The following is a 22,402-nucleotide window of genomic DNA, read 5'->3' as shown; positions in this document are numbered from 1 at the left end:
CTCTAGCAATCGAATTAAGCGACTTTAAGTTTCAGAACTAAATTTGACAACCAAAATTGACATACTAATGCTTGGTGAATGGGTTCAACCGAGCAATGCTTTAACAATCCCCTATTTATATTAGAACTACAATTTTTTATCCTGGTGGATCCTCCAATATGTAGATTGTAGATGTATGAAAGATAAACACAAGTTCAGGCTGATGACATTAAACTAAACGTTGAAAAGGAGGCAACCGTTGGTTTTGAATTTTTTTTGTTATCTTTTTTAACTTTTCTTAGTTTTTCATATCATATTTTGATTTCACATCTTGATATTACATAGGAGGAGTCAATTACATTGAGGACATTGATGTAAAGTTTAGGCGTGGGGCACTATTTACATATAGAGTTCTGGTTTTTTGGTTAGAGTTTTTTTACTTTCGTAGGACAATTTTCAATTTATTGTAAATAATTGCAGGAACCTTTAACTTTTAGAGATTTTAGAGTCACGTAGTATACTTTTTGTTAAGTTTACACACAAAGTTCTCACCAAATAACCGAACTTAGAAGTCATGGAGAACCACATTCAGGTTGTTAGACATTGAGAGAGTAATCTTAATGAACCTAACCTTGCCGGTGGAAAATTAGATACAGATTGAATGCAATATTAGAACGCCAATCAATCATTAATGGCGATTACCAGTAAAAAATTAGAGTGAGGCGCCAAACCTTCAACATCATCCATTTTAGAGTGTTTCATGCAGTTAGCTCCGGTTCGAATCATGATCTACTCAGATTCCTTTCACCATTTTGTGATCTCTTGAGTGATAATTTTATCAATCATGAGGGTGACATCAGAATTGCGAATAAACCTCAACTTGTAGTATGAATTGCATGATGCACCATCTTCTATCGAAGAAGCAATAAAAACACATCAGCATCATCAACAAACGGAGCAACATCAAATTTATGAAGAACTTGAAAATGTTTAGGGATTACAAGCAATAAAAGAAATATCGAAATTGAATATCAAAGCGCAAACCAAGTGAAAAACAAAAAAAGCAAAAGATTAAGTTTTTGAAATTTATGATACAAGGTAATACAGTTTATGAAAGTAAAAGGGCTAAAGTCCATTTTCTACGACCTATTCATTTTAAAAGAAAGATAAATAAATGAAATACTTTTTTTTAATAATCAAGTCAGTAAGAGGAAGAAATTCATATAGGAGGTTTCAAGCAACAAGAAATCGAAGAATAACGAGTACAAGTTGTCAAAGTTCTATGATTTAGGAGTTTATAATCAATAGTTGAAGTCGAAGCTGAAGACGTTTATTTGCGGTGAGAGTGGTGCTGAATGTAGATCGGATGAGAAGGGAGTGGGAATTCCCATCCTCGCAAGACGGTCATGTCACTTCCGCGTGAAGCATGTTGGATAATTTCCTAGAAAAGCAAAATGGTTCATCAAGGAGAAAGATGTTGTGGAATTTCCAAACCTTCAGTTTTAACTTTGAACAAGAGTTCAAGCTTTTAAAGATAAAGAAATCATGATATACGAGTATAAACGATTAAGACTTTGGTTGCAGCTGAATTCGCAAGAGTGAGCATCTCTTTAGTGATACTAATTTAAAATTTTCTAACTCTTACAATTTCTTAGTTTAGAAAAGTTTCATACTCTTACAAGTCTGCCTAGTTTAGGATGGTCGTAGTCCATTATAAAGGACTATACAGCAATAAAAGAAGAAACAAAAAATGGTACAAGAAATAAATTGTATTAGTGAATTCATTGCTTAAAAAGAGAAAAAGAATTACTTTCAAAGCTTGTTATTATTTTTCCATTAAATTTTGGTTATTAAATTCCACTGATCGTAGTTGTAACATATAGACATTGGACTTATTTTGCAAAATGTTGCAGGCTAACTATAAGCAGCTAAAGGAGATATGCCAAATGAACTAAAAAGAAGAATGTGGCAGTGTTATATTTGGAGAAAGACAATAAAGACGATATTGGTGCTCTTTACCTATTCGTAAGACACATTAATTGGACAACAATTATTGTTGACGTCAAACGTTACAAAGAACAAGAACAATGGTCTCCATAGCGCGTTTGGATACAAATCTGTTTCTGACTTCTACTTTTTCAGAAGTCGAAGTCAGAAGCAAAATTATTTTGCTTCATAAAAAGTTAAATTTTCGACTTCTAGAAGTAGTTTTTAAATTCGACAGTCAAATTAACTTCTGACTTTTCGATTTTTAGAAGTCGAAAAATTACTTCTGATGTGCTATCCAAACAGGCTATAAAACTACTGCCTAGACATATTAGTTGTAGGAAATACCAATTGGTCCAAGAATAATATATTAGAGTTAGTTTGGTCCAGTTGACCCAATCAACTGTCTGTTTGGTCCTTTTTAAAAATATAAATTGTTATTTGGTCCAAAAAATTATTGTTTGGTCCTAGGGTGGACAATATCCACGCGGGATGACATCATCAATGATGTCACCGTCCTTTGATAGTGGCAAAAATATCATTTTTTTCTCTTTTTTTTTTGTCTCTCTTAATAAAAATAAATAAATAAAAACTTAAAACTTAAATATCTTTTGAACCATAAGTCCAAAAATGATAAATTTTATATATTCGGAAATCCCTCGACGATAGCTTTCCAACGAGTACCATTGTCGCTATGTTTCAGAGCTTTTAATTTTTGCCTTATTTTTTAGTTATAAAATGAATTATTATACGAGTTCATTCTACAAAATGAACTACTTTAACGAACTATTATACGAGTTCATTCTACAAAATGAACTACTTTAATGAACTATCATGCTAGTTAGATCAATCCAAAAAGTGAACTCTTTGGATTAAATAACACACGAGTTCATTCTACAAAATGAACTACCTTACGACTTCATTCTACAAAATGAACTGGTATAATGAACTATTATTATGAGTTCATTATACAATATGAACACCTATCACGGGTTCATTCTACAATATGAACTATCGTTTACTAGTTCATTTTAGTTCATTTTATAAAATGAACTACCATAATGAACAACTATTACGAGTTCATTCTACAATATGAACTACCATTCTTAATTACTATTACGAGTTCATTTTACAACATGAATTATCAATCCTACAATATGAACAACTATTATGAGTTCATTCAAAAGTAAGAACATCTATCACGAGTTCATTCTTCAATATGAACTATAATAATGAACTACCACTGCGACTTCATTCTTCAAATTGAACAATTACTATGAGTTTATTCTACAAAATAAATTGCTAGTTCATTCTACGAAATGAACTACCATGTTATAAAATAGTGTATACGAGTTCATTCTACGAAATGAACTGCTAGAACTAGAATGAACTACCATGTTATAAAATAGTGTTCATTCTCGAATATGAACTACTATTATACCGAAAAAATTAAAAGCTCCGAAACATAGCGATAATGGTACTCGTTGGAAAGCTATCGTCGAGGGCTTTCCGAATATATAAAATTTATTAATTTTTGACTTATATTTTGAGAGATATTTAATTTTTAAATTTTTATCTATTAAGGTTAAGAGAAGAGATAAATTAGTAGAGAAAATAATGAAGAGAGAAAAAACCAAAAAAATGATTTTTAGATAATGTGAGACGGAAGAAAATAAGAGAGAGAGGGGATACTTTAGATATTTTAATATTTTTAAATAATTATGAACCAAATAGAAAATGTGATTTTTGAAAAGACCAAATAGACATGAGACCACCTAAACCTAAGTCTGCACAAGGGCCGGTACAGTCCGGGTTTCTTATCGAACCGGTCCATGTACCTGGTGTTGACCGGTACCTAATTTTGAGGACCTGTACCTGTACCTGTCCCGGTGTTGTCCCTGTCCCGGTAGTACACGTCCGATTCTAGACCGATACCGGGTTTTTACTCCAAACCCATTACAGTGATTATATCAAACATCATCTAATATTTTCAGTCCTAAAAAATAATTGCAAACACAGTCAAGAACTCATTCATGCACACTCCAAAAGGCAGCAAACAAATATAAGCAAAACGAAAAAAAAGAAAAAGAAAAGAAAGGATTTGATAGAGGGAAAACCACCCATCTTCAACTGAGTTCAAATCAGTGATCTGCATGAAATCTAGCACCACCAATTTGAATCAAGACCTTTGAACTTCATTCTACATATTAATTACTATTACACCTCAAATCACTCAAAACCTTAAAAAACAAAACCCTAATATTACTGGAAAACCAATTTCATCACCAAAAACTGGGTTTTACCTATAACTTTAGTCTAATCCAATCAATTGATTCAAACCCCATCTCAAATCACAATTTTCATCTCCTTAATCAAACCCCTTTTCATGTCCATCGCCATCACCAGGTAGTTCAAGAACAACAATAATTGAAGAACAAAAGAAAACAATTACAGAACTGATTCATCATTATCCGCATCGTCATCAATCTTATACCATCATTCGTGTCAAACCCAGATGTAATCATCCTTTTCAGACCTTCAATTTGATCTTCCAAGTCTTATTTGAATTCCTCTTAAGAAACCCTAAACTTTTAATTCATCATCAAATTAACTTCACAACATCAATTAATGATAACCTTGTGCTATTTCAACATCACTCGGTAACTATGCTATTTCAATTAATTTTATTCAATCTACAAAATCGTTCTCTTCAACAATTTACAGCAACCTCATCTGAAACCCATAAAGTCCAAATCAAATACTTTGATATTAATTGGTATTTATGTAGTTTAGTGATCGAAAGAATACTGATCGGAAAAAGAAAGGTGGGTTCTCATACTCGCAGCAGAAGAAAAATGAGATGAAGAACCGAGAATTAGATGAGGAAAGAAGAAGTGAAAGTCAGATGAGAATAATTTATATCTTAACCCTAAAATGATCGGCTAGGATTAGACATAGTTTTAGTTGGATGACTGGGATTAATCTTAATCTAAAAATCTAATGGCTAATATTTACTGGGTTATTTGGTCCGGTACTGGTCGGGAACCCCTTGGAACCAATTACCTGTACCGGTACAGAGCCGATTCCCTACTTCATTCCCGTTCCCTGTACTCCTCCACCAGTTCTGGGCCGGTTCCGGTTCTTTTTCTCCGATTCTAGTCCGGTACATCGATTCCGGGTCGGTTCTTGTGCAGCCTTGCCTAAACCTAAAAGAGACCAAACCATATTTTTCCCATATTAGTTTTGGATTTATGCCGGCCTCTTCTATGGGTGGAAGCTTAAAAACCACCATACCAGTTGATGGTTCTCGTCTTGGAACAAGAAATCAGGGTACGTACTATTCCCTCAGCCTAGCCAGACTCGGATGGGTCGATACAGATTGCGGTGGGGTTTACATGTTTAACCAACTATCCGGCGTCAACACAGGAACTAGCAGTTGGACAGTTTGAGCACTCCCCACAAAAAAACACGGGAATCAAATTCTAGGGTTTCCCACCAGAATTTCTAGGGTTTTTTATTGAAATTCTCGCAATTTCAGTTCTCACTAACCATTTCCTATTCTCTGTAACTTCTACTTATCCCTTTCCAAATCCGAAGGGCACCGATTTCTAGGTCTTATTAGAAATGAGAATGAAGATGAGAAAAGATGTTAGCATAAACAGTCTAATACACAATATGAAACATGGATATCGAATTTTGCTTCGAAAGAATTGGATTTCTCTATCTCAGTTTCATCTACTTGCTGGTGTTTTGGGTGTTACTGGTCTAGTTATGGCTATAAGAGATGGAAAGTTTGGATTTCTACGTGGGTTGTCACAGATTCCTGATAGAGATGATGAATCTTCAGAAAGCTTAGTATTGGTTCCTGGGTTGCAGAATCTTGGCAATAATTGTTTCTTGAATGTTGTTTTGCAGGTATGAGTTAGTCGAAATTGAGTGTGTGTTTTTATGTGGCAATTTTAGGTTTTTTCTAATTTGAGTTTTTGTGTGTGTGCAGGCATTAGCTAGTTGTGATTGTTTTCATGAATTTCTTCAGAATATAATAGAGAGAGATGACTTTTCGGTTGATGATCGGGTTGAAAACATGCCCCTCTCAGCTGCGTTGTTTAACTTATTCAAAGGTAATGCTTGGTGGTTGCTTATTACTTCAATCTTCAAATTTATGTTCATCAACGACTTTGGATGACGTAGTTTTGCTTTGGTGGAAAATTGTTTAGTTCCATACTCGTTAGGAGAATGTTTGTATGATAGATCACACAAGCTTATGTCATTAGTTCTTAGTCTTGAAATTTGACTAGAGTTGTTCTAAAATGTTTGACGATAGATTATCTTATTGGTGATACAAGTGAAGTATGTCTGTTTCTGTTTGTACAAGTTGATTTTTTGTTTTTAAAAGATACAAGTTGCACTGTGGACTAAGTCAGGTGCTCAATTCAGATGTGATTATTTTACTTCTAAAGGCTAGAGCGATGATAGCGTGCTATGCACTGTCCCTCTCTAGAAATTTACTGTTAAAAATGAAAATATGTGAAGGAAAATCTTATAAGTAGATTTAGTCATTGTTTTTAGAAGATTTTAACTGTTAAAGTTCAGAATTGTGCAGTCCTTGCGATGAAAGGATGATATTGAGTCCACGTAAAGTGATGCATGCAATGGACCAGTACATTCCTAATTTCAACTTGACAAGGCAACAGGTGAATACTTGTAGTTTTTAATCTGTAAGCATTTTAATTATTGCAGCAGCATGGCATGCCTATTTATTCTTTTTCCAATTCACATGTAGGATGCAGCAGAGGCATTACACCACCTTTTGTCTTCTTTACAAGATGAAACTTCGGAGAGTTATGTTCCAAATTATGGTTCTCTGGCAGAACTATCTGCTTTTCCTCATTGCAAGATCTTGCATCCGAATAGAAAATCTGGTCCAAATGAACAGGAAAGGTGGCAACAAGATCTCCTCGGGCCATTTAATGGCATTCTTGGGAGCGGTTTAACATGTAAAAGCTGTTCGTCACAGGTCAAGTTGTGCTCTAAAGAACACTTTGTCCGGAAAGATGCGTGTACGCTGTCACACTTATCTGTCCTAGCACATGCAAGCATGCATTCCAAACTTAGTTTTACATGTTTAATTATTTTCTTGAAGAAGAGATTAGCATGGTAGACATGCACGGTCTCATCTCAGATTCTTGTATGACTCAAAATCAACATCAATCCTGACCAAGGATGTAAACTTTTTAATTACAATAGATTACAGGAAAATAAAATATGAAACCTTAAAGCTTGAGATCTCTCTACATGGTAGTTCTCATGGATGAAAGTTGTTACCCAAAATTTCCTCCCCCTTGCATGTACACCCATGACTACCTTCATCCATCTTCATCTCTTGTGGTGCTTCTGCAACCTTCTTTTCATTAACGTTTTCCCCTTTCATTTTCTGTTTCAGCTTTCGGCGGACTTTGAGTTCTTCATCAGCTTGCCTCTCACACCATTGGTAGGTTGTAGTGAAACCCATGTCTGTTCTTTAGAGTTATTTGTCTTTTTTTGTCTTCCAGTTTCTTGTCATGTTGATGTGTATAATTTGCAGTGTGGCAACTTACTTCTACTTTTTATCCACTTGTGTCTAATTTCAGATCAATGGATGTTCAGTTGAGCATTGCTTGAAGCAGTTCACTGCTGCTGAGCTTATAGATAACTACCGTTGCAACCGGTGTTGGCATATTGCTGGAATAAAGTATTTTTCTACTGTTGATGGAAACCACAAGGTATTTATACTTTTTGATTAGTGGTAGTTCGTTTTTAAGTTGAAGCTGTAGATATTTCAATTCGGCGAAGTCATAAATTATCTACTTAGCTTTCACCTGATGGGTTACTTCAATTCCTTGGTAGTGGTTAATTGTTTGATGATCCACTTATCCAGAAAACAATGCAATTATGTGCTTAAATCTGTACTAAAACAAAAAAAGAACTGTACTAGGAGTTCTAATACGAGTCGAAGCCTGGAATTCTCTCTGTATTGTATGATTAGCCCAGAAATATAGTGTATGCGGTATTCCAGCTGATGGTTAAATTTAAAATACTTGCATTATATGTCATCAGACCGATGTTGACTTATTGGTCAAAGCTGCAAATAGTACTAGACTACTAGTTTCCTCTCTTCCTAGATGACAAAGTTGCGTTGGTAAAGAAATCGAGATACTCAGTTCTCTCTTCGAATATTGATTTAAAAAGAGTAAGACATGATTCACAAGATGATCGATTCAACAAAATAAAACTTAGTTTGCAGGATAATTTGGACAACCTGAAACCTATTCTATGTGCATTATATATTTATATTTTGAAGGAGTGCAGAAGAAATACTCTATCATTAAGACTACAAATTGTTCAGTCACGTAAATGAGCTTGAAGACAAGTGAGTTGTTTCGAGAAAAAATAATTAATTAAGTGAACAGAAGAAAGAACAAAAACAAAAAAGATGCTAATATGTCTAGGGATAGAGAGAACTGAATCTCTTCGATTCACTTTTCTTTGTAGTCTCTGCCATTCTATCTGTTGAGTATTGAGTAGACTGTAATTGCTGGTACCCTGGAATTTGGCCAGGCCTGGCCTATTCAATCGATTTGGGTCCCAATCTTACTTCTCAACACCATCCATGTAGTTGAGCCTGTTTTCTAATTTGCTACGCTAGCTTATACATCGCTAGAAATATTGCTTAATCTGGTGAGTTTTGCAGGCACAGATCGAAAAACTGAATTCTTGTGTTGAGGAAGATACATGTGAGTGCAGGAATCTCTTTCCTGAGGAAGTGCCATGGTCACATCAACGATCTCGTACGCTGAAGCAATTAAGTATTGTGCGCTGCCCAAAGGTATGAATTGAATGTGTGAGGAACCTTCGGCCAGTTTGGTTTCTGATACGAAATGTGGTTTCAAAACTAGACTCTGAGTCAATGCATATCCAACAATTTGATTATCATATATGTGCACTACAGATTCTTTGCATCCATCTACAGCGTGCTTCAATGAATCCATTTGGTGAATTAGTCAAATTTCAGGTACTCCATTTTTCTTGTCCAAGCCATCTCTGTGTATAACTATTTATGGATTCAAAATGATGGTAGCAAGGTCAGCATATGTTTGTGGAAGAAACCCTTTTCCGTCCTTAGTTTTTGTTAGCAAGGATTTACCAGACTTTGGTGGTCTATGCATAGAATTGGCACTGTTACTGTTAGTGGTGAATCCTTACATTTAGCTGGTTATATAGACCTTGTTTCACCCTCCCTTCCTATCTAGCGTCATCTCAACTAAAGCATGTGTTTTCTTTATCACTAGCTTCATCAACATGATTGTCTATTGCTTAACACTGTCACTGCTCTAGTACTAGTTTGCTTGTTACTTTGCATGTGAATGCTCAGCACTCTAGAATTTTCCAGTTCAATAATCCGGCTAGTTATCTGCACTAATAATCTCCCTACCTTTATGGACATTGAACTTATCTGATAAATAAATTTGGCTGAGATATGAAACCCTTTATTATCTTATATTCCTATTTTTTGTTACATTCTGCGAACATGCCTTAGTTTTATCTACCAAATAATATGAGACTAGTTCAATTCAATTCTTTTGGAGTGATAAGGTACAATCTTAAGATTTCACAGTTGTCACAGTTCTAAATACCCCTTGTAAGTTTCTATCTTGAAGATCACTTCTGGGGTTCTAGTATTTGGATGTAGCTGTTCTATTTGGCTGATACTTCACCCCCTCCCTTATCTTGAATTTGGTCAAGTGGTGAATTGATGAATTGCACTTGTTTTTTAGTTAATGCAGTCTTATTTTTGGACCTTTGGCTCTACATTTAATCATTTCTTTCCGTCGAACAAAACTTTGAGAATTCTGTAGTCAACTGGTTTGGGGTGATGGACTTTGCTTAGCTTAAACTGGTTACTGATGATTGTAGGGCCACATTCCTTTTCCAATGCTTTTGGACCTATCCCCATACGTAAAGCCTGTGGCGGGAGTCAGCAAAGAAAGCTTGGGTGAGAATTTGGAGATGAGGGAAGTGAATCAGCATAACCTTCTTATTAACCGGTTTAACATTTTTAACCACCAATTTCCGATGCACATGATGCAACAACTGTATGCGCCAGTGGGAGATGATGTAAAAATTCAATCCAAACCACTAGTTGTAGATGAGATTGATGAGACCAATTACTCTGTTGGTGATACCTCGATATCAGAAACTGGTGCATCTCATACTGAGGGGGTCTCTTATCCTGTGTTGGACGGCTCGCTTGCTCACCTAACAAGTGTTCAAACAGACGAAAACATGAATATTTCGTTTGTTAGAGATGTGATGGATGTTGTCAGTGATTCTTCAGATAGTGAATACGTTCTTGCTTCGAGAATAAAATCTGATGATAACCATTCTGAAGACTGCGAAACGATGGAGTCACCTATACAACCAACACATGGACATACTGGAGAAAGCAACCTAAACACCTCATCAAAACCATTAGTTGAAGATGTGGTTGGCATTGGTAATGATTCTGTGGATGGTAAGCATCCTCGATCTTCGTTGAAAGAGTCTGATGTGGGCAGTACTGAAGGTTATTTGCCTCTACAGCAGATACATGGACAGAGTGAGGGAAACCAAAACATTTCTTCAGAGCCTATAGTTGTAGTTGTAGATTTGTTGGGCAATACCACTGATCCAGTATACGCTAGATGTGATCAAACTATGAAGGCAAAATCTGGTTTGGACAGTTCAGAAGGTTCTTGTCCTGAGTTCACCAACAACATGCCTCTACAACGTGACGACAAGGTTGGTTGAGAGCTATATTCTGTTAACCAATGTCTTAGCTCCAATTATTCGCGTCCATACATGCCTTTAACTGTTTTTTTCACCTTTTTCTATGTTGTTCCTCATCTTTTTATTTGTCCGACTGCAGATCAATAATAAGAATCACGTCGTTCCTTCAAAGAGTCACATGTATCGCCTTGTTTCTGTTGTGGAGCACTTTGGAAGAGTTGGTAGTGGACATTATACAGTTTACAGAAGAGTCAAGAGGTCATCAGATGATTCAGAGTCTGCTGAACAATTAGGTAGTTCAAATGCGCGATGGTTTTGTGTATCAGATACAGATGTGTGGAGTGTTTCAGAAAAATCTGTCCTAGCTGCTGATGCAAGTTTGCTCTTCTATGTGAGGGTCGCAGAGTTTTCTTGAGGTACTTATCAAGCCTCTTTACACAGTTCAAAATATTCTTCGTGTAGTGCACCAACTATGGGGGGCTCATAAGCAACCATGGCTCGAATTTTATGAAAATATCAAGTTTCATAGTAAGTCTATTTTCTTAAACGGAATGCCCCCCTGCTCAGTTTGTTTGATATAGTACAGTATCTGGAATCAAGGTTACTTTGATCTCAGAGGATTTTGCGATTATCTGACACTTGGGTTGGTCTCAAAACAAGTGTGTTCTGGAATTTTTGGTCCCAAAACAAGTGTATCTAAAAATCCCAGATATGGGTTTGGTTTCAGTAACATGGATCTAGTGTAGATGCTTCACCTGAAAAGTCTAGTACACTATGGTCCCAAAAGCTATTGTTGAGATTATTCTGGTTCCATCTTAGCCTCATACTTTCAGGAGTAGAAACAACAATGAAATCTATATTTCAACAAATAAAACACTGCCTTAGACTTTACGTCCCAGAATTTGGTTCCTTCCATGTGATTTCTTATCTGAAAGAAAGACATGAGATTGTTGAATGGGGTATAAAAAGTCCACTTATTAGAAAATTATAATTTTTTGCTTAATTTTCATTACGTTCATGGTCTAAGTCATGTATCAGAGTAGATTCAGTTCACCAGATGGTGACATTTTAAAATTTTGGTCACCTAGGAATACCCGGAAAAAAATGCAAGGATTTGTAGAAATGTCCAAGTGAAGAGCATGTGTGCCGTTCATGACCGGCCTTGTTCGACCGCATAATTCCTTAGTTTCGATTCTTATTTTATGGAAGTTGACGTCTGAAAAATGGGTGACTTTGTCGCCGGCGAAGATCATCGGTGAGCAGTCGGAGTCTGAGCCCCTTGCTAAATTTTGTGGATGTCGATATAAGAACATCCTGTTTGGTGTTAGTCACGTGATTACAGACATTAGCCCCTCTGACGCTTCAACTAACGAAAGACAAGACTTTTCTTCCTCAATCATTGTGTTTCAATCTTAAACTAATCCCTTACATCTCACTGTACCAAACTCACATGCTCCACAAACCATCACCTAACACGTATCCTCAACGAACCCACTATCCACTCAGATTTCAATTATTATGGCATTACGCAGAAACCAAAGAATTTCAAACCGATTCAAACCGGTAAACGTTTCAACTCGCAGACTTCTTTTTAAGAGTCTTTACCTGTTAATGGCGGCTCTTTAAATCTTCTTCTCACCTTCAGTCAAATTATCAGAACGTGCTCTGTCTTTCTCATCATCATCAAAACCCCAAAAAATTCGCCAAATTCCCATTTCCAGAGTCTCTAATGGAACCAACACTTCAAGCAATACTAGCTGCAGGAGCTAGTTTTCTTGCAGTGATGTTCATCTTAGCAGGTATATTTCTTCTTTGTAAAACAACCACGACAGTACCTCCTCATCCAGATCAGCAACCGCGTAACCGGAACCGTAACGGTACTCGTGCTGATCGGGATCAAAATTGCGTCTCAATTACGATTGATGAAAGTGCCACATATGATCCTACACTAGATAGGATTTCAATGCCTGAATTGATTAAAGCAACAAGGAATTTCTCGCCGAATAAAATCGTAGGCGATGGGAGTTTCGGTCTGGTTTACAAAGCAAGATTATCTAATGGTACTAACGTTGCTGTTAAGAAACTAAGTAGTGATGCTTTTCAAGGATTCCGTGAATTCCAGGCTGAAATGGAAACATTAGGTAAGAATATCCGGCACCGTAATCTTGTTAGAATTCTTGGTTATTGTGTTTCTGGTGATGATAGGATTTTGATTTATGAGTTCATTGAGAAAGGGAGTCTAGATCAATGGTTGCACCATACTTCGTCTTCGTTTGAAGAAGATGAAGAACATAAGATTGATATTCATCCATTGACTTGGGAGATTAGGGTGAAGATCATTAGAGGTGTAGCTGATGGATTGTTTTATTTACATACTTTAAAAACTCCAATTATACATAGAGATATTAAAGCTAGTAATGTGCTGCTAGATAATGAGTTTGAAGCTCATATTGCTGATTTTGGATTGGCACGCCGTGTTAATGCGTTGCATTCGCACGTATCGACGCAAGTTGCCGGTACGTTTGGGTATATGCCACCTGAATATAAGGATGGGGTTACGGTTGCTACTGTTAAGGCAGATGTTTATAGTTTTGGTATTTTGATGATTGAAGTAGCTACTGGGAAGCGTCCGAATTTGCCTATTAAAATTGAAACGGGAAAGGAAATTGGGTTAGTTCCATGGGCGCAGAAAATGTTGAAGGAGAAACGGCATTTGGAGATTGTTGATGAATCAATAGGGAAAAAAGGGTTGAAAGAAAAGGAAATTGGGGAGTTCTTGAGGATTGCTTGTTTATGTACTAGTGACAGTCATAAAGATAGACCTGTCATGGAAGATGTTGTCAAGATGTTGGATTTCTTCAATTAGATTGTTTTTCTGCAATGTAATGTGACTAGATGTCTTTGTAAATCGCCAAAATTCAGCGTTTTCTTTTGTAATTTGGATCCTATTTATCCATTAGAAATAACATTAATGCAATGTAGGGTTTGTTTACATATGCTTTGAAAATGCGTGGCCTTCCTCCATGAGCCTGTGTAATTTCTACAGATTTATTCTATTACTGCAGGTGTTTTGATTAGCGTTGTCGGATCATATTTTGTATGGTCAGGAATGAAATCTGATTTATACTTTTACCAAAGCTCATTATAAATTTGTAATATCAAAGATGCAACATCCCAACCCAATAGATCCGCTGATGCAGGGTTAACCATTTTTAATGCTGTCGAAGCATCGTCAATAGTTTCCATTTCATAGAATGGATAACGTTTCCCCTGTAATTTAACGATATGAGAATGTGAAATGACGAGATACCCAGATACACTACGACATGATAACGTTTCCCCTGTAATTTAAATTGCTCGAGAGGAGGTAAGTTGATACTCATCAAAATCCTATCGGCTTGTTTGCACTTTTATTATCTATTAAACTTTCTTGCACTGTGTCTTATTATAAATAAAATGGACAAAATAATAAGAAATTTTCTTTGCGACATGATACTACCAAGAAAAGAATTCATAAAGTTGGGTGGTCTATAATCGTAAAATTTAAAAAAAGTGGTGGTCTTGGAATCCGGAAATCCAAACACATGAACTCGACGCTTCTCAAAAAGATTCAAAACGGAAAAAGATGTTTTTTTGGAGAAATATAATTGGGGAGAAATTTGAAGAATCATCAACCGATTGAGAAACTCTTCAACCGAAAAGCTCAAAGGGGTGTAGTGTGAGATTTAGGATCGGTACAGGAATTAGATTTTGAAAAGATCTTTGGGTTGGAGATGACGTTTTATGCAATAGTTTTCCATTGGCATTTGAAGCTTTAAGAACGAAATGGTAGGTGGTAGGTTATTAAGATTTCGAATAACGACATCAAATTGAAGTTCATGTATTGGAGTAGATATTCTCAAAGCCATAATGAGGAAGGTTATTTCCATAAATTCGATAATAGAAGTAGTGAATATTAAAGAGGGTATCGTAGCCTCAAGATTGTGGATGGTGGATATAAATAATACGGCGGATGCTTATATGGTTAAGTGTGGTGTTGATTCCTTTTGTGAATCGGAGATATTAACTTTCCATACGAGATCATTTGGAGTCGTTATTACCTATACAAAGTGAACTTCTTTATATGATTTTTATACCATGAAAATTTGATGACGACGGACAAGCTTTTTTTGAAGAGGTATGAATGTGGATAGGGTGTGCCGGCTTTGTGAAGAAGAAGATGAAACAAGTTGCCATTTGTTTTATGAGTGTTGGCGAACAAAAAGAATTTTGGATTATTTTTTTCGAAGGATGCAACTTTAATTGGAATTACGATAGTAATATTGCAATGACTATAAAATCTTGAGTCAAGATTGAGGTCATGAACGACTTAACCACATGTGGAACAACTTACCAGTTGCAATATGATGTTGCTTATAGAAAGAAAGGAATTTTAAAATTTTCGACACAAAAATGGAAATTTGGAAAGTATAATTAGAGATATCAAGATTCAAGCTTATATTTTGGCGGAGTCAGACAGTAAAATGTTGGGTTTAACGGATAACATGGTGATAGCTTGATGAAACTCGAGTTTCTATCGGTCTCTTTAAGTTGGATATGAGACGATTGGTGCAGATTATTTTTACAACTTTCACTTGGCTCTTTGTTCATGTTTTCTTCTTTGGGTGACCGATTCCAAATTCGACCTCGTGTTTTTTTTTGATTGTATTTATTGGGTTGATGCACTCCTTACATACCTCGTTTTTAATAAATTTTTTCTTAATGACCGATCATTTTTTTTTTTTAATTTGTGTACTGTGAAATTAAATTGAAATTTCTACGAGTTTGTGCAATTTCTAGAGACATACTTTTATTGCAAGTGTTTTGATCAAAGTTATCCAATATCTAATTTAATGGATAATTATTCTTTAATGTAAACCAGATGGTATGCAACAAAAAAAATTTCAAATATGTTTGTGTGTCAGATAATGAAGTATCGAGAGGAAAACTTTAACTCTTTAAATAATTTAGTACGTTACTATTTATCGTTCACTTATTCAGCGATCACATAAAAATCAATCGAGAGTTATGACGGTAATAAAATAGTTCTGCAAGAATATTGCGAGCTTTGCAACAACAATTTGCGGGTATAGTCGTACTCATGTGTACTTGAGATATCAAAAAATTGGGGTGCCCTTAGAACGTGATACAGTAAAACCTCTGTATAAGATTATCTTAGGGACCACAAACTAATATTCTTATATGGAGGTTATTCTTATACGGAGGTCTACATTGAATAGTCCATTTTTTTCATACGTGCACTTGGGAATATTCATGCATATGCATAGAAAACACAAAAATGTACAATATCTAAGCATATACAAAAACAACTTAAATTATAATTTTGTTTTATGTTTATGTGTATATGAATTTTGTAATAAATAAATTCACATACAACACAATTATCACATCGAAAATTGACAAATAAACTCTTCGTCTTAAACGTTGATGTGTGATGAGATCTATATTATAATGTCAATTATTCTTATATGGAGGTAGGTTCCTTAAGAAGGGACCATAAAAATTATGACTTATTCTTATATGGAGTTTGTTTTTTTCGAACGAGAAGGTTATATTAAAAAGTCCAACTACCAGAAGGTAGAGGAAAGAAAAAGCCAGATATTTATTGTTAAATATAACTAGCCCAAGTCAGGACCAGATATTTTTTATTCTTATATGGAGTTTATTCCTATATGGAGCATTCCTCCGGAGAGGTTTTACTGTACCCACAATTTTTTGCATGGCATATATTCAAAGGTGCGTCATTTGAATGAGATAAAGCTTCATATCAGACTTGTATTGCGCATTTATAAATGCACCATCATGGTGCATCACACCAGTGGGAGGCTGACAGATTGCATACTATGCACGTCTCGGGGTTCTGGCGTGCTCTGGCGGAATATTCGGCGTTGGTTTTGCCATAGTCTTCATTGTTTTTATTAGGATATGGAAAAACTTCCAAAGTACTCCTGGACACTTCGTTATTATTGGACTTGACATTTTTGCACTATTTATACTTCTATTGGCATATAAATCCTATATGAGGTTCGTAGCCCCAAGGATGGACAGTTGCACCATTATGGTGCACTGCTCAATCTAGTCATCGGGGCAGAACTGAATGATGCACCACTATGATGCATTATTTAAAAGTCGTTAGTCGCAAAAACAGTTGAACTTGGCCTATGGAAAAGTTCTCCTCAATTTGAAGTTGTACAAATGTCAATAAGGCATATATAGGGGTAGTTGGTTGAAGGTCCATTGAGCGAATATGCACCATTAAGCTTCATAGCTTACTCGGTAAAACATATATGACGTGTAAGCCTCATTATTGCAGTGTTTCCTTGTCGATGGAGCACATGATATGTAATTATCACTACTAAAAGTCAGTTATGTACAACCTATACATATTTATGAAGGATCTTGGTTTTCGTTTTTTGTTTGGGTTTCTATATGTTACCTTTTTATGTTTTTGTGTATCCCCTAGTTGTTGGGGTATCTCCAAATGTGGGTTCAAAAATTAGCATTAGCAACCAATAGTTCAATAAATTTCAAAGAATTAATAAGAATTACAAAGCTAAAGAAAAAGTAGATTCAAACTTCATGATGTGATGTAACGACAATACTTTTCAACGGTCTTTTTTAGTAAAAAAAGAAATCAGTAGAGAAGAAGAAAAATGACAAGTTAACCAGTCAAATATAATATGATTTTTTGTAGGTGGTAAATAGCCAAAAATAAAACTAAATCGTAAAATTATAATAAAACCACTATATAAAAATATCGGTGGAGACATACAAAAATAATCTTTTATAACAATAATTCTTATATAGAGTTACTCTAGGAAAAAATAAAGGTTGATTTTAACACGTTTGTATAACAAACACATTTTACTCATGAAAAAATTTAAGAAGTTAACTATTCGTAAGAATTCTATATATTTTATTATGTATGCAAAACTATGTTTAGTTTGTCATAATTCATACAATCATTAATCAGATACTATATAATTTTTACTATAATATCAAATTTTTTTTGTATGGAGGTAAATTGATTAAGACCGGACCTAAAAAAAATAATGATTATTCCAATACAAAATTTAATCTTATTTATAACTGGCCAAAATTGAGACCAGAAAGTTTTATTCTTGTATACGGATGTGATTCCTATTTAGAGTATTTTTATATACATGTTGTACCGTATTTTAGAATTTTTGATGAGGATGGCAAATAAGAAAAGTGTGGGTGGAAATTAGACAAATAGGTGGAACCAAGATCACCTTTCCCATTGATATATCGAGTCCAATCCCTCATTTCTTCGCAATCACATCACAGTAGAAAAACAACGTCGAGCCTTCCAGAAGACTTAATTATCAACAATATCCTAATCAGGTTACTACTTGAATCTCTATCAAAACTCAGGTGTGTTCGTAAATCTTGAATTTTCTTTTTTGAATCCCTAATTTCATCAATCAATTTAATATTGCTCGTGAATGCATCAACCCCGATATCTTAATTGACTCTGAGGATACACATATAAGTTAAGTAGATTACGATTTGTAGCATCATGAACAATATCTAATCAGGTTGTCAAGATTAACTATCTAAAGGAATATGAAAAGTATAAGAGTCTGGGTGTGTATGATGGGTTAGTACATTATAGAACAAAAGAAAAAAATGTTTATTATCTGGAACCTGTATTCCAATATCTACAAAAAAACTTCCACCAACTCCACCAAATTCATTAGGGTTATGTTTGAACGCCAAGCATCGCATGGATTACGGTATGACACTAAAACTGATGATTAAAAGGTTGCAAGAATGTTTGGGTATGTGCCGCCGGAGTATAAAGAAGGAGTTACAGGTGCTACTTTGAAGGCAGATGTTTATAGTTTTGGTATTTTGATGATTGAAGTAGCGACAGGGAAATGTCCAAATTTACCTATTAAAATTGAGACTGGAAAGGAAATTGGGTTAGTTCCATGGGCGCAGAATATGTTAAAGGAGAAACGACATTTGGAGATTGTTGATGAATATACAGGGAAAGAAGAGTTGAGAGAAAATGAAATTGGGGAGTTCTTGAGAATTGTTTGTTTATGTACTAGTGACCATAGTAAAGATAGACCTGTAACGGAAGATGTTGTTAAGATGTTGAATTTCTTTAATTAGATTGTTTTTCTGCAATGTAATGTGACTAGATGTGTATGTAAACCGCCAAAATTCAGCGTTTTTTTGTTTGTAATTTGGATTCTATTTATCCATTAGAAATAACATTAATGCAATGCAGGGTTTGTTTACACATGCTTTAAAAATATGTGGCCTTCTCCATGAGCCTGTGCGATGTCTACAGATTTATTCTATTACTGAAAGTGTTTTGATTAGCGTTGTCCGATCATATTTTGTATGGTCAAGAACGAAATCTGATTTATACTTTTACGAAAGCTCATTGTAAATTTGTAATATCAAAGATGCAACATCCCAATAGATGATACAAAGAGATCCGTTTACGCAGGGTTAACAATTTTGAATGTTGTTGAAGCATCCTCAATAGTTTCCATTTCATGGAGTGGATAATGTTTCCCAATAATTTAACGTGTAAATCGTTAAACGATATGGGAATATGAAATGACGAGGGTACTCAAATGCGTATATCAATATTTTCGTTTCAACCTATATGTGAGGGGAAAATGTTTGATTGCCACGTATAAGCATTTCAGGAGGTGATCTCATGATTAAAGGGTGAGAAAGATACACCGAATAAGTGTCCAAAAGGTAATTACACCATAACCAAGATATCTACCGCTTCACCTCATGAAGGACGCATGTAAGGTCTAGTTGAAAAAGTGAGGGTCTAACACCACCACCCAATATTTCGCTTAACAATCTGTATGGACTAACTCCGAAATACTTTACTAGAGAATCAACTAGACAGTCAGACTCAATCTAGATAAAAGTATCTCAAGGAGTTAATATCTCTCTCTTGATTTGATTTTTAATCAAGCTAAAAACAATAACGAGTCTTTATCAAATACAAGGAATACTTGGACGGTACCAAAGACCAATGTCCAAGGATCAATCAATATCAATCAACAACCAAAGGTTGAATTTCCAATTGATGATCACAAACGCACAACCTGTATTATTTCAATTATATAAAATATAATGCGGAAAAGAAATAACACAGACACCAGAAATTTTGTTAACGAGGAAACTGCAAATGCAGAAAAATCCCGGGACCTAGTCCAGATTGAATACACACTGTATCAAGTTGCTACAGACACTAGCCTACTGCAAACTAACTTCGGACCGGACTATAGTTAAACCCCAATCAGTCTCCCACCGATCCAAGGTACAATTATACTCCTACGCCTCTGATCCCAGCAGGATACTGCGCACTTGATTCCCTTAGGTGATATCACCCACAACCAAGAGTTGTTGTAACCCAAAATCACATACTTGATAATAAACAGATCTGTCTCACACAGAAAAGTATATAAGAGGATAAATCTGTCTCCCACAGATAAACCCTAGGTTTTGTTCCGTCTTTAGATATAAAATCAAGGTAACATGAACCAATTGATAATCCGGTCTTATATTCCCGAAGAACAACCTAGATTAATCAATCACCTCTGTACAATTCTTCCTGACTACACAAGCGGATTGTCGAGGAATCACAAACAGTGAGAAGAAGATGTTTGTGACTTCTTTATCTTGCCTATCGGAGAACTCTCACGATATCAAGTCAATCAATCGATTGTACTTGTACGATAGAATATGCAAGATCAGATCACACAACTACGATAAAGTAGTATCGGTCTGGCTTCACAATCCCAATGAATTCTTTAAGTCGTTAACCTGATTTTAGAGAAGAAAATCAAAGGTTAATGGAGATCGACTCTAGCGTGCGCACTAGTAGCACACAGAAATGTGGGGATTAGTTTTGCACAATGCTAGATGTCTCCTTTATATAGCCTTCAAATCAGGGTTTTGCCTTAGGTACAAATCAATCCTTATTCACCGTTAGATGAAAACCTGATTTACATTCAAGCTAATATTTCTCAATCGTTAGATCGAAAACTTAACTTGTCACACACACTTGGGTAGACGTTTACTGGGTTCGTGAAAACCATTCCCAAACATGTACGTGTATGTCGGTTCAACATAGTAACCCAAAAGGTTAATCATATGAGCATTTCATATTAACCTCGTTCTTCTTCACCATAACTAGTTCAATTGACTCAAATGAACTAGTTAAAGAGTTGTTCAATTGCTATGAGATCTTATGTAACTACACAAGACACAATTGAAACAAAGATGATTCGATTCGATTGAATCGGCTCATGAAAATTATAGCCACGGTTTGCATAAAGCATTCCTTAGTAATTTAATGTTTCATGTTCAGAGCACATCTTTAGATCATAACCTCTTAAGTTCACAAACAAGTTCGCGGACTTAAGTTAATCGGTTGAGTTTTCCAAACTCAGCAGAAATTCTCGGGATGAGAACTTCCGTCAGTTCGCGGACTTAACACACAAACGAGTTTGGAAAATCCCAGCAGAAATTCTCGGTTGAGAACTTCCGTCAGTTCGCGGACTTGGCAAGCCAATTCCACAATCCTCCCGATTTCTCTTGATCAACAAAGTTCGAAAACTTCGGTTCAAGGAATACATGGTTATATAATCTAAACTCACATTTCAATCATTGAGACATTTTCAGAGGACGCTATGTAGCCGTTATTCACAGACCGATTCACGTCAGAGCAATTCTCAAAGTGATTGAAACTTTTCATGACTTTCGTCACTAGGTGAAGATAAACTTGATCAAAGCGAAACGCTTTACCAACACACGATTTCGAGATAAAGGATAAGCAATGAATGCTGAGCTCGAAATGTCAAATGTGTATGATCTAGTCTATATAGCATACGACTTTTGTCTCATAAGAAGTAGGAGATAGAAGAGATGGACTTTTGAGTGATAGATAAGTTCAAGTCTCCACATACCTTTTTGTTGATGATGTTCCACGATTCCTTGTATAAATCTTCGTCGTTGTATGATGAATCGCCATGAAGTTCTTGAGCTCAACTACACTTTTCTATCCTAGTCCGAGACTTAGCTATGTAGGCTAGAAATCAAGACTTATAGTTTTGATCACTAACATTGACAAACATGCTTGAGATATCAACGCATGCGAGGTTGACCGAGCTATGCTCTAATAAACTCCCCCTTTGTCAATTTTAGTGACAAAACTATTAATACATATGGAATACAAAAAAGATAAACTTTAGTGGCTCCTATTCCATAGTCTAATCTTCAACGTTCCTTGAAATCTTCGTCCTTCCAAGTACTCCAATGATCCCAAAGGTTGTAAGTTTAGCACCATCATTGTTGAAGATCCGTAGCTATAACATTGAGAGAAATCGAGATTCTCGATAATTATTATACAATGTCATAGTATTATTATAAAACATCAAAGTCCAATTGTATCCCGACTTTAACAATAATACTACGGTGATATGTATCACTCCCCCTTAGTCAATACTCCATCTCGATCATGGAAACCACTCCCCCTTACACAATGATCCGAAAACCATATGTATTT

The 22,402-nt window shown here is 35.5% G+C and overlaps 2 protein-coding genes across 2 annotated transcripts; both read left to right on the top strand.

Annotated features, from left to right (window-relative positions):
- Nucleotides 1-4,680: 4,680 nt before the first annotated feature.
- Nucleotides 4,681-11,313, top strand: LOC113283416 (ubiquitin carboxyl-terminal hydrolase 27-like). Its single transcript, XM_026532664.1, has 10 exons — nucleotides 4,681-5,880; nucleotides 5,963-6,086; nucleotides 6,559-6,659; nucleotides 6,749-6,982; nucleotides 7,409-7,456; nucleotides 7,596-7,727; nucleotides 8,696-8,830; nucleotides 8,954-9,016; nucleotides 9,919-10,782; nucleotides 10,910-11,313. Exons 1-10 carry the CDS (start codon nucleotides 5,590-5,592, stop codon nucleotides 11,183-11,185), a joined length of 2,268 nt encoding a protein of 755 aa, XP_026388449.1. The 5' UTR covers nucleotides 4,681-5,589; the 3' UTR covers nucleotides 11,186-11,313.
- Nucleotides 11,314-12,072: 759 nt separating this feature from the next.
- On the top strand, nucleotides 12,073-13,847 carry LOC113283426 (phytosulfokine receptor 2-like). Its single transcript, XM_026532676.1, has one exon. It carries the CDS (start codon nucleotides 12,500-12,502, stop codon nucleotides 13,634-13,636), a length of 1,137 nt encoding a protein of 378 aa, XP_026388461.1. The 5' UTR covers nucleotides 12,073-12,499; the 3' UTR covers nucleotides 13,637-13,847.
- The last annotated feature ends 8,555 nt before the right edge of the window (nucleotides 13,848-22,402 follow it).

Source organism: Papaver somniferum, chromosome 1, assembly GCF_003573695.1.
Source record: "Papaver somniferum cultivar HN1 chromosome 1, ASM357369v1, whole genome shotgun sequence".
Classification (NCBI taxonomy): domain Eukaryota; kingdom Viridiplantae; phylum Streptophyta; class Magnoliopsida; order Ranunculales; family Papaveraceae; genus Papaver; species Papaver somniferum.
This window is presented reverse-complemented; position numbering and strand designations above follow the sequence as displayed.